This window comes from Suillus discolor (genome assembly GCF_016758755.1).
Source record: "Suillus discolor strain FC423 chromosome Unknown F5147scaffold_5, whole genome shotgun sequence".
Classification (NCBI taxonomy): Eukaryota; Fungi; Basidiomycota; class Agaricomycetes; order Boletales; family Suillaceae; genus Suillus; species Suillus discolor.
In genome coordinates, this window is record NW_024541252.1 from 745,601 (window position 1) to 757,554 (window position 11,954).

At 47.3% G+C, this 11,954-nt stretch overlaps 3 protein-coding genes across 3 annotated transcripts; 1 reads left to right on the plus strand and 2 right to left on the minus strand.

Moving 5' to 3' along the window:
- Positions 1-1,720: 1,720 nt before the first annotated feature.
- On the minus strand, positions 1,721-2,812 carry F5147DRAFT_671765 (uncharacterized protein). The gene has a single exon (XM_041435618.1). It carries the CDS (start codon positions 2,743-2,745, stop codon positions 1,846-1,848), a length of 900 nt encoding a protein of 299 aa, XP_041298097.1. The 5' UTR covers positions 2,746-2,812; the 3' UTR covers positions 1,721-1,845.
- Positions 2,813-2,867: 55 nt separating this feature from the next.
- F5147DRAFT_671770 (DNA mismatch repair protein Msh6) lies at positions 2,868-8,783 on the minus strand. Its single transcript, XM_041435619.1, has 30 exons — positions 8,401-8,783; positions 8,061-8,328; positions 7,665-8,014; positions 7,353-7,448; positions 7,291-7,299; positions 7,211-7,234; positions 7,136-7,155; positions 7,068-7,080; positions 6,942-7,016; positions 6,852-6,889; positions 6,781-6,797; positions 6,356-6,723; positions 6,039-6,295; positions 5,861-5,981; positions 5,726-5,798; positions 5,612-5,675; positions 5,407-5,554; positions 5,088-5,235; positions 4,895-5,015; positions 4,804-4,843; positions 4,674-4,748; positions 4,246-4,622; positions 4,179-4,191; positions 4,060-4,130; positions 3,913-4,005; positions 3,816-3,865; positions 3,741-3,766; positions 3,666-3,686; positions 3,466-3,609; positions 2,868-3,416 (listed from the first exon to the last, which is right to left on the minus strand). Exons 1-30 carry the CDS (start codon positions 8,770-8,772, stop codon positions 3,096-3,098), a joined length of 3,813 nt encoding a protein of 1,270 aa, XP_041298098.1. The 5' UTR covers positions 8,773-8,783; the 3' UTR covers positions 2,868-3,095.
- A 791-nt stretch (positions 8,784-9,574) lies between these two features.
- On the plus strand, positions 9,575-11,824 carry F5147DRAFT_567266 (cytochrome P450; the record flags this gene model as incomplete). The annotated part of the gene is made up of 13 exons (XM_041430841.1): positions 9,575-9,776; positions 9,827-9,956; positions 10,012-10,056; positions 10,105-10,248; positions 10,298-10,449; positions 10,504-10,619; positions 10,670-10,784; positions 10,841-10,854; positions 10,910-11,099; positions 11,151-11,211; positions 11,341-11,469; positions 11,521-11,658; positions 11,719-11,824. The coding sequence occupies 13 exons, from the start codon at positions 9,575-9,577 to the stop codon at positions 11,822-11,824; spliced, it is 1,542 nt and encodes a 513-aa protein (XP_041298099.1).
- Between the last annotated feature and the right edge of the window lie 130 nt (positions 11,825-11,954).

Genomic DNA, 11,954 nt, shown 5'->3' on the forward strand with positions numbered 1-11,954 from the left:
ATGTGCACCCGGGCATCGGCGGACTTGACGCTAGTGTCGTGACTAGGACGGGGTGAGAACCGTCGGAGTGCAACAGGTCTGATAGGACGACAACGTCATGACTGCGGCCTGCCACTGGCAGATGGACAGCCGAGAGAGACAACTGACAAACAGCGGGATTAGTGATAGATCAGGGCTGCGTTATCAATTTACTGACAGGAGTTGTGCTGTGTCTCGTTTCCATTTGTAGCTTACACAGTGGACGTGACATCTCGGAATAAGATAAAATCGGTTACCTCCGCTGAACATTATCCATGAGGATAACCTCGTTAGGAGATCTGTCATCGGGCAACTTGAAGCGGCTAACGAGAGCACAACCAGCCTAGTTCAACCACTACAAGATCTTATTACAATCTCATCATATCACAGGTTGCATTTTACATACCTTTCTTGTCGCTCAGATCAATCTCGCATCTTTCGATTTGGCTAGGAACAGCGCTGGTAGAAACAGGTGATCCCAAGGAGGTTACTATTAACCTGTGAGTGGTAAGCAAGCAGCGTTAATGCCGCGATGTGGTGAGCAGGCAAACCTTCCTTTCCTACAATTTTAACTGAGAGCATCTGTCATTACTCAACAATCAATATTCATTGCCAACGGGAATCAGATTTGTTACCTGTGGCAGTGATATTAAGCTTCAGTGTGCCGTATTCCACTCTGCTTTGTTCCGTAATCTGGCCCCCATCCATTATTTGCAGAGCACACCTTTAATTTCCGATGCCAGTGCCATCCGCCACTGTGGTTTGTTCTAGATGAGTTGACCTTCTGGTGTTGCTGCGTGGCGGAAAGTTTGAAATTCAAACTCAGCGACATTGAGTTTAATACTTATCAGCGTAAGTTAGTCATAACTTCAAGAACCTTGTCCGATATCAGACTTGAATCCGGAGGTTTACCTCAGGGTCATCCATGAACATCCTAGTCCGCCACGTTCTTGCCACAGCTCTGTTACGCAAGGACAAACGTACAGAATAATGAATGCGACGCACGCATCTCGTTTTGGTTAAAGACAGGTGTTGTATACCTCATTCGCGGGCGAGTCCTTTTTTACATACGCGGCAAGACTGAGCTCGCCAGGAGGCAAGAACCTAACCTACAGGCTTCTGTCGGGGAACTCAAATTATTGAAACGCGCTTGATGTCGTCACATCGTTTTAAACCACGTGCAGATCTATATTTTGCTGCCGCAGAGATGCAATGAGACGCCTATGTGAATGCAATCGTGGGATGGGCCAGGCTAGCGGGGCTCACCAGCGGTATCCTGTACGCCAGAGATATCTGGCAGCACAGCTGCAGGGGCGATTAAAAGATGACTGCGAGGGTTGTGCCTCGCAGCAACTCGCACAACAATTGATGAAGATAAAATTGTAAGCAGAAGCACCATATCTGATAGACATTCAAGTTGATCGATGTCAATGCACAATGTCATCGCGCGCAGATAATAGCATGTCGGATACAAGCACAACAACTATCACAACAACAGCACCCTTGTGCTACGGGTGGACCGGACCGAAGAGATCCGTAACCGACAAGTATCCTGAATCAGTCTAACTAGGACGCTTGATTTTTCCCTTGATTCATGTCATCAGATGCAGGTCGTTGTATTGTCATTGTGCCCATTTCAGTACAATCGAGAATGATGACCATCGGTGCAGAACAAGAACACCAAATATACAACGCTTTGTGATTAACACAGATAAAGCATATATCTAGGAAACGTGTTATCATCACTAGACTCGGTCACCCGTCTCACATTGGGCTCACCACATCATCGCGCAATCTAACAGATGACTGCGCAACCACATAATCCATCTAAGTCCCATATAGTTCAAATTCCCATGGCACTTGGGAGTCTGAGAGAAGATCACTTAACCATATTCTTCGTAAACGACATGTCGCATAAATCTTGATGTACGACAAGTGCGAATATGTCCCACTAGGGACAGGGGTATTTATCGCTGAAAGTGTTACTGGACGATTGATGTCATGGCGGCCGCCTTCGCCGTCATCGAGCTGATGCATGCCAGCGAGTGTGCTAAAGTGGGGTATCAAGGACGGAAGGTTAAGCGTAATTGTGGACCATGCTGTCAAGGGACGAGACGAGGGCTGTGGAAATGAAAGAGGTAGATGAAGGACAGGTTGCGCATTCGGAACAGGAGATATTGCAAGTTTGGGTTCCTTCTGATAAGAAGATGTCAGTAGATGGGCATATATTACACTATGGTCTGCATCGAAGATCGATTCTGAAGAACGGGGGAAATCATAAACGTCATGCACCTGAAATGTTGAACAGCGAACTACACCGCGCCTCCCTGACTTGTCGACGATACCTATGTCGAAAGACCACTCCCTGCCCACGTTTCGGACTTGCAAATGAAGCCATTTATGCTTTAAGCCCAAATCCCTGTCACCGGGATCTGTAATAGGTGGAGACCGGATGAAAGTCATCCGGAGAGTTGGGGACTGGATATGAAGGACAGTCTGATACAGGCCATAGCCAATATTTAGTTCATCACGATCATCGAGTGCCGGCATCGAGCAGAGAACAGCAGGCGGAGACGGAGGTGGTAGCGATGACGCATCATTGAGAAAATGGATGAACGAATCGGCAGCAAGAGACTCATCTGTCTGCTGTGAAAACAGGGAAAGAGGTTCGCTACTCGTAGAAGAGAATAGAGAGATGATGTTCGGCTGTACTGTGTTGGTAAACATCTAAGTCAAAGTGTCCGGCACTGCCACTCTTCCCTATATGCATGTAAGTTGTCAAGACTGTTGTCCGCTTAACCGTCACGCCAAAAGGCAGTGATACTGAAAGCTTGTGTTTCAGTATCTTAGACAGCAATTATGTAGACTATGGGAACTTTAGTACTTAAGCCAGCGGGCTTACGATGCACCGAAAAATTGATTTATGTTGTGCATGTAACAATGTCCGTTAAAGTGAATGCATAACGAGAAATGACAGTGTTGGTAGTGCTGGGTGTCAAGTAATATACGAGCAATGTATGCTATTGAGTAGTGGGGGTATAAAGAAAGCAAATATCGAAAACAATGAACAACGCAAACTACGCACTGACATACGAACGCACGGCCTGCTTCAGTCCATTGAGCAGTTCTCGTTGCTTGAACGGATCGTCTGGCAGCTTCAAATTACCCATGGCAAGAGATAAAAGATAAGTAAAGTCTGCTTGAGCGACCAAAGGTAGCTTGGATGCCAGAGATTTTTTCTTTCGGTCGTCAATCTTGGCTTTGAATTGTTTCGCGAAATCCTGAGAGACGACTTCGGCGCGTTTGATCACCTCCTCGGGTACGCCTGCGAGCTTGGCTACATGTGTGCCAAAGGACGAAGATGCAACACCATCAACCAACTTGTACAGAAAGACAAGCTGCAGAAGTGTTAATCAACCAGCAACCCACGGTATACAGCTTACTTGCCTCATGTTTTTCGTCGTCAAGCATGGTAGACATGTGCATGTTCCTGATGTTTGGATGATAGGCAAAATCATCGGTGAGAGAACCATAATGTGTTGCAAAGAATGCTAGCGGAAGGGTGCGGGTGGCGATTTCATGGAGGACAGCCTGGTGTCGTACAAGGTCATAATCAGAAAATCCCATGATATCCAAGTGAGACATACTCCAGCGATTGCCATACCGTCCTGAAAAAAGAACCATCAATAGTGAGTCGCGAAGAAAGGGGCGTCGTCTCTTACATAAGTAGAAGTACCTCTTCCCAATTCTCGAATGTGGGTCAGCCGGAAATCCGTTTAAAAGGGAAGATAGCATACCATCGAGGATTACCAACGATTTAGGTGTAGCATCCCGCAAGATCTTGCAACTACTCCTCGTTTGTAACTGAGATGCCAAGTTAGGGACATCACTCACCACTCATCTAGTTCAACTTTGAACGTGCTTGAATGGGAAAACATGTTGTCATAAGCGCCCATCCGCGTGAGAATAGCATCGATAGGACAGAGTCTGCATTGGCGTCAGTGAATGCATCTTGTCAAAAAGGTAACAACAAATGCTCACCGAGCTGACTTGGCGGGAACAAGCATGCCCAACTGCGCCATGATGACACCTGTGGCTGTCATGCGCATGACCTAAGAAAAACAATGAAAACAAATCACTGGGGCTGTGTAACCACCCACTGTGGATTTTCCACTACGCATCATACGATGTAAGTAATCGCATACCAAAAAGACGATTCTGACTAACCCCATGTTCGGACCTGTCAACAGCGCAATCCTACCGAGATCGCCGCCCAATTTGACGTCATTCGCAACGAAGCCCTCCCGCAAGCTCGCTAGTGTTGGATGTCTCAGCTCTTCAAACTCGATAAAGGCAGCATCGCCTTCCACGAACTCAGGCCGACAGCTTGGTTCGCCCATCGCGACAGATGCCTTCGCGAGGCTGAAGAGGCAGTCAAGTTCGGCAAGGACACGTACGGCGCGGAGCCACGTGCCCCGGTCGGTATCGAATTCGGCATACAGACGTCCTCTGAAGGACTTCACCGCCGCTGAGCGGTTCTCGCGTGCTTCCTTGAGACTTCGGATTGTCGGTTGAAGGGAAGGCACGATCCAACGGGTAGCTGCCTGACGTATAACAGTAAGCCATGTTCTCATGGCGCATCCTGATTAACCCACCTTGGTACCGCTGCTTTTGACCCAGTCATTAGGGACTTCTTTCTCGTTCGCCTTCGTCTGGACGAGATAGATCTCCTACCAGAAGATATAACAATGAATATCAGTTATTACGACAAAAGCGAATCCTGACTTTGTTCCCCTGAGCGCTGTGCCACCACGTAAGATTGCGCCTATATCAAACTTATCAGCGCAAACCGCCTTCTCGAGAAGTAAGAACCTACCCAAGCTTTTTCTCAAACTTCTTGAGTTGCGTGTCTAGCGTCTTCTCAAGTTCCTCAATTTCACACATAATTTCATCATACACCTCATCCTTGCCTGCAACAGGGAGCAGCTCATCCGTTTCTAAAATATTATTATTAGTAGCAAGGAACGAACAATAAGAGAGTGATCTATGAAAGACATGGCATTACATACCTTTATCCATAGTAAACCGCGATTCTACGTTCTTCAGATTGGGAGTCAGATCCGGTGCTGATCTCAAAAGTCCGAGGATCGTCTTCGAATCGAATGACTCAGAGCTGTCGGCGAGCTTCGCAAGGCCGCGGCTAAGCTTCTTGAAGGCCTAGGAAGCGAAAGGGAGTTAACATCAGAGATTGCACAGATCTTGAGAATGGTATATCAAGCAGGGTGGTTCAGAAGGCCAGATGCCCACGCATCAAACGCGGTCCACATCTTGATCCATGGATCTGATGCGCCCACGATACAAAATTATTTTGCACGGGAAGATACGTACTGCCAACACTTTGACAAAATCTTTAACCTTGCAGTTATTTGCGTGAATCCTGGAAATGATCCGCTCCAGATCGGGGAGTCCTTTTGCGAGTTCGGTAAATTCTTGCTCAAAAGTTGCGTGTGAGATGAGGTCCTCCACAGCATCCAAGCTGCGGGAGATTGTATTAGTACTATCACGATCTCTTTAACCTTAAGGAATGCCGTACCGTGCATTGATATCTTTAACTTCCCGCAAAGGAACGCACAGCCAGATCCTAAACAGTCGTTTACCTGCATGGCGATTCAATACCTTCTGGAAGAAATGGAAACGCAAAGCCCACCAAACGGCGTGATGCATCTCCCCAGGAGTTTATGCAACGATCCATCTTCTGTACCTTCATTGTTGAGTAGAACCTGCGCCACCACATCAATCACTGCCTGGCGGGAAGAACAATGAATGACGGAATGACACCCACCTCAACGTGGGCAAGCGTCTGCCCATCTAGCACAACATTGGTTCCTCTCTTCATTGGATCATAGACGTCAAAGTTCCGCATCGTAAGAAGGTCCTTGTCGATGTTCAGCTGACGGAGATACCTATTTTTAGACCTAGCATTCATGTTCTGCATTATCCTTGGGACGTCAGATACTCACCACATCAGCGCGCCTAGAGCCTCCATCGCGGCACGGTAACTCGCCATGTCCCGAATACTCTGTGGGACAGCACTCGATAACTCGGCGTCCTCATCCATCGTATCTTCCCCTCCAGTATCAGCCTCAGAAAACATACTATTCAGTTCGTTAATCGTCTGCGGGTAAGTAAATCCTTCGACGTCCCGGAGACTGGTCCACAAACAAGACCCGGGGAGGACGGACTTCAGTAGACGCGTCGTTTGCACAGAAAGATTCCCCTATTACAACAGATATAATCATTCTGGAAAGTTGAATAACGTAAAGACGATCAGACCGACCTTGGTGAAGATCACTTCCTTTGGCCGCAGCTGCCTCATCATCGTCTCCAACTTCGTTGTGCATACATCATCCTCGAATGCACTTAGGCTAAACTGGCTCGTGGCGCTATCCAGGACGCAGACTCCGAAACTGCTCATGCCATCCTTCCCGTCTGCAGACTCGCGCAGGGAAATACAATGCCCCGCTTGCTCATCTGTGAGGAGGTCCTCGTCTACAAGCGTGCCGTTTGTGTATACTTTGTTGAGCTCCCTACGGACAATCTTCTCTTTATCTTTTCCGCCAGCACCCTTCTTACCCTTGTCCTTTGCAAGGCGCATCTCAGCGCCAAGCGCCGTCTCTGCTTGATCCACACGGCCGACTTTATATCCTGTATCCAAATTTTGCGCTCAACCTACTAGTGCGGAGAACATCAACATATACATACCCTTTCCGAGGAATTTACTAGCATGCGGGACTTAATGAGCAATCGATCACAACTGTGAGGAATGGACTCACGCAGCCCAAAAGTTGAAGCTCATTTCAGGTACACCGACCTAACAAGTCGTGCATCAGTGGTCCAAAGGGAAACGAGGCAGCGGAACCCACCATGGACATCTTCACGCGCCGAGTGAGTTTCAAGTCAAACTCCTGGTGCCCGATCCGTGCATCATCTTCATAGAGCTAGGTGTGGGTGAGCACACAGGTTTGAAAATTACAATGCCTCTAGCTCACCTCTAGGAATTTTCTACAAGCGGAATGGCCATGAACATCAGTATGAAGGGAACGAACGGGGAACACACCCTTTCTGGAAAAACAAAATCTAGCGGAAAATACACGCGTTAGCACGATTCAAATGTAACTGGACTAACACATACAGTGTCGAAGTGATCCTGCTTGATCTGTAGAAATAACGAGGGTCAAGGACACCTCCATAAACCATTACATCCCCACGTACCTCCCAAAACTGTGTAGAAACATCGAAAAAGCGTCAAAATAAACGCAAAAGAACAGCCGCACCTGTGTTTCAAAAGGCGTAAAGTCTGTCCATGATTTCTTCGGGATGTACAGCGTGCGCGGGTCATATCCAGGCTCGCCAGGGCGAACACCATCTTTCTGTGGACTGTATCAGCAATATGAAACTACTGGACGGCACTGGAGAAGAGAATAGGAAGATGAAGTCACATGTATCCATGCAATCGAAGGAAAAATGTAAGAGTTTTCCGTGTATTTATGCTTCCCCCCCCCCAAAAAAAAAAAAAAAAAAAATTGTGGGGCATTGAGAAACATGGTGATGTATCTCCTTGGAACGAAACTATTAGGACGACTCACATCCCGCACATCAACTAAAAAGGAAAACGGATCCTCGGTGGCTTTTTTCTCGGTCTTCTTCTCTTGTGTGCGCCGCTCTGCCTTCGTCAAAAACGCAGTGTTTCCTGCCAGTCCACTCCCGCTTCCTTTATCACCGCCAGCTTTCCCAGAATTTTTCGGGGACGGACGCTTTGACTTCGCGGATTTTTTTATGGGGACATCTGACTCCTCACCAGACTGGTCGTCTGAGGCGGCAGACTTGGACGACTTTGAACGCGAAGAGGCGCGTGATGATGAACGCTCATGTTCTGAGTCAGAGTCAGGGGCAATAAAGTCGTCGTCATCGGAAGCTCTTGATTTTTTCCTAGATGCTGTTCATGTTCAGATAAATCTGGGGTTGAACATGCAGCTACTCACATTTGGCAGGTGACTTGCGGAACTTGGTCAAGCGCGATGAGAATTGCGAGCGCACGTCTGCGTTTTCGTCGTCTTCCTCATCGGAAGTGGGAACCGAGGGTGTAGGCGCGATACGCGGTTTCTTCGCGTGTCCGCGTGAAGGAGAGGACTTGTCATGATATTCGAGGGATGAGGTGCGGTATGTAGCTTGTGTCGTGCTCTTCCCTAAAAGAGCCTCGTCCTCCTCATCGGAGTCGGCTAGAATAAGCTTGCGCTTCGTTAGGCGCGTCTGTACGGCAAGGGAAGTTGAACTGTCAGAAAAAGTCGCACAACACTTTGAAAGTGATTTTAGAACACTCACATTAGCACTCTTTTTGACCGACGCGTCCTCATCATCTGATAACATGTCGACATCTATAGGAATGGGGTCCGAGGTCGGTGGAGTCTCCATGCCGCTCTCTGCATCGATATCGATGTCGGAAGATGGTCTTGAGTCTGGTGTCTTGGGAGTAAATTTTGGTTTTGTTTTAGCAGCCAAGGAAGTCTTTGTCGACCCAGAGGAAGTTTGAGTCCCTGGTAAAGTGGAGCTTTCTCGCGCTGGCGTCGCGCTGGTCGCGTTCTGAATCTTTGCTGTTGCAACTGAACTTGACAGGCCAGGTTTCGCAAAAAAGTTCATAAGGCTTTTCTGCATCATGCTATCGTTAGACTTTTTCTTTGCAGGTGTAGGTGCCATCTTGACTGTTCAGGTTCCTTTGAAATATGATACCAACCTTGCTTATTAGGTCGCGTCGGAACGCGTTTGTACTTGTTTGGTGCTTACGCCAACGGAAATCACCTTGCTGCTGTTTGTCTCATAGTACAATGATTGCTAGTCTGACATAAATGACTCAGTGTTAACGTTTCTTAATTATTCACTAACGGTTTGGAGTCAATTCCATTCGAAATTTGACTCGCATCCAAAATCACACTCGAAATTCATGTATGATCCGGCACTCCATGTCATACCCTAGAATTCACTGATATTGACACGTACAAGAACGTCGTCATTCATTGTTCTACTCATTGAACTTGTTGTTCGTGCACCATCCTCAAAGTTTACCGAAATTTCCAACTCTTGTGCTCACGAACACCGTCACATTTTTTCTTCGTGCCCACTGCCAGCACTTCGTGCAAGGTCCAGCACCAGATCCCCAAGGCGCTTATTGTCGGCCTCTCCGTCCTCGTCCTCCTCACCATTACCTATTTCTCTAGTTTCACCGACACAAATTATCTACCGCTCGGCGGTGGCCGCAACACCAAGCTGAAGCAATCATGTTGTAGAGTCTGGGTCTTTTGAATGCCGTCATGGAGGGTGTGCGGAGTTGGTTCTCAGGAACGTTTGAACTTTGTTATTTCGAGGAACCGAGTGAGATCTGAATGATAGCAAGATTCTCCTATCGCTCCATCATGGATCATAATCATAATTCATTCTCAGATCAGTGCTATATATTCTCGTACAATTCGACCAGCGTCCTTTGAAAACCATCCATCTTACCATGCTCGACGATGGATCCAGACTTTACTTGGCCACATCAGCTTTGGTGCTGGCTATCTTCAGCTGTTACCGAAAATATCGGGACAAGCAATTAGGTCCTCCACTTCCACCTGGTCCTACGCCCCTCCCAATACTGGGGAATGTTCTGAGTCTTGATGTCGCTCGGCCTTGGCAGACCTTCAATGCCTGGAGGTCCACATATGGTTAGTCATCGTGACGAGGATCTGTTTATGATAGACTCATATTTCTACAGGCGACATCATTTATGCTCGTCTCCTCAACAAGCCTGTGGTTGTGATTAACTCTGAGGAGATTGCGAAAGACCTCTTTGAAGGGCGTCCCACCATTTATTCGGATAAACCCCAGTCCATTGTTTACGAACAGTAAGTCAGCATGTTGAAGTACTACTGCGCATTGATGACGGAGATGCTGTCATAGCTTCGGTGCGGACTCCAACATGGGGCTTATGCCATATGGAGACAGGTAATGGACTGTTCTCTGTTGTGTTGACCAGTGTCTGAAATCCAGTAGGTGGCGCCTTCACCGACGAATCTGTCATCAGGCATTTCATCAAGCTAAAGCACCCGCTTATCACACTATACAAATGCGTTGTGCCCACAAAATGTTGTTTAGTATTCTACAGGACCCTAGCGAATATTCAAGACATTTTGAGATGTTGGTGCAACAGTTTGTTCTGGTTCCCGTTGAAGCTGATTTTTATCAGGTTTACCGTTTCCTTTGTACTGTCTTCAGTATATGGTTATGAAACAAAAGCCCAGGATGATACCATGGTCCTCATCTTGGAAAAATTCGCAGACCGGCTACTCGCAGCCTTGACGCCAGGTGTTACTGTGATACTCGAAACATTCCCTTTCCGTATGTTCGCACATGTAATGATAATCTGCCTTTAAATCTTAACGGTCATTTTAGTTTTGAAGCTACCCAGCTGGTTCCCTGGTGCCACGTTCAAGCGAGCATCACTGGAGTGTCTCAAGGCAGCCCATGATATGACGGAGATACCCTTTCGAATTGTCAAAGAGAGAATGGTGAATCATGACACTCATAGAGGTGCAATGAACTGACGAACCGTACATAGTCTGCCGGCGTCATGGCGCCTTGCTTCGTGGCTGATACTTTGAACAGGATGAGGTGTTTAGATGATCCCGTCATTACAACTGCAGTCAAGGAGGCTGCTTCTGTAATATTTGCAGGTACCCAAGCTACAGAACTTTGTCCCCTTGATGCTTATTGTTGTTTGTGTCTTTAGGGGCATCTGAAACGGTGTGTAACGCCCTGGTCTGTGTTTACCGTGGTAATAATCTTGTCCTCGGCCTAGACTACTGCCACGTTACGCGTGTTCATTCTTGCTATGGTGCTCAATCCAGAGATACAAGCCAAAGCGCAAGCAGAGATTGATGAAATCGTTGGCAATGATAGACTCCCCAATTTCAGTGACAGACCAGTGTTGCCTTACATTGACGCTGTTTTGCGTGAAACACTCAGGTGGCAGCCCGTCTTTCCATTTGGTCCGTTTCACTGTCGCCCTTTTTTTGTCCTTCCTCTGATAATCTGTCCAGGCATCCCAGGCGCAACAACGACCAGTGATATTTACAAAGGCTACTTCATCCCCAAAGGCTTGTGGATGCACCATGCTGAATGACCGATGGTTGCTGACGACCCAGTTTGTCAGGGGTTGTTTTATTTACAAATGCATGGAAAGTTCTTGCTTCCTTGATGCTGAACGTCTCGAAATGATCAAACATTTAGGGCACTTACACACGATGAAAAGAAGTACCCCAGTCCTGATGAATTCAAACCGGAAAGATTTCTTCATGAAGATGGGTCGCTCACTAGTGACAGGATGCAATTAGGCTTTGGCTTTGGTCGCCGGATCTGGTGAGCATACATTTATGCAACTTCTTGGCTGTGTTGAAAACCGCTGGTCAGTATGGGACGATATGTCGCGGATGCGTCACTCTGGATCGCGATGACGAGCTTTCTCGCCATATTCTCAGCTCACAAGGCTCTTGATGAACACGGCATGGACATCCCAGTCATTCCAAAGTTCTCTACAGGTCTCGCCATGTTTGCAGAATCTCATTTATCCACGAGAGTAACTAGTCTGCTGATCTGTTGTTTTTTCAGTCATCCGGAGAAATTTCCTTGCCGCATTGTCCCGCGGTTCCCCGATACATCTTTGAAGACACTGATGCACTTGACTGGGTTAGATCCGTGCGTCGACATCTCCTAAACATTTCACATACAGCAGCAGGGCAACTCCATTATTGGTGTAAATGTGTCGTATACGGCTCACGGATATAGCTTTCTACTTTGTAAATTGTATCTTACCATTCGAACATAGGGCAGAAATAGCAGATAAA

Coding starts and splice junctions, on each gene's coding strand:
- F5147DRAFT_671765 (XM_041435618.1), bottom strand. CDS start 2,745: ATGTTTACCAACACAGTACAGCCGAACATCATCTCTCTATTCTCTTCT.
- F5147DRAFT_671770 (XM_041435619.1), bottom strand. CDS start 8,772: ATGGCACCTACACCTGCAAAGAAAAAGTCTAACGATAGCATGATGCAG. Junction 8,015..8,060: donor CCGCAAGTCACCTGCCAAAT/GTGAGTAGCTGC, acceptor GAACATGAACAG/CATCTAGGAAAAAATCAAGA. Junction 6,296..6,355: donor AGGAAGTGATCTTCACCAAG/GTCGGTCTGATC, acceptor CTGTTGTAATAG/GGGAATCTTTCTGTGCAAAC.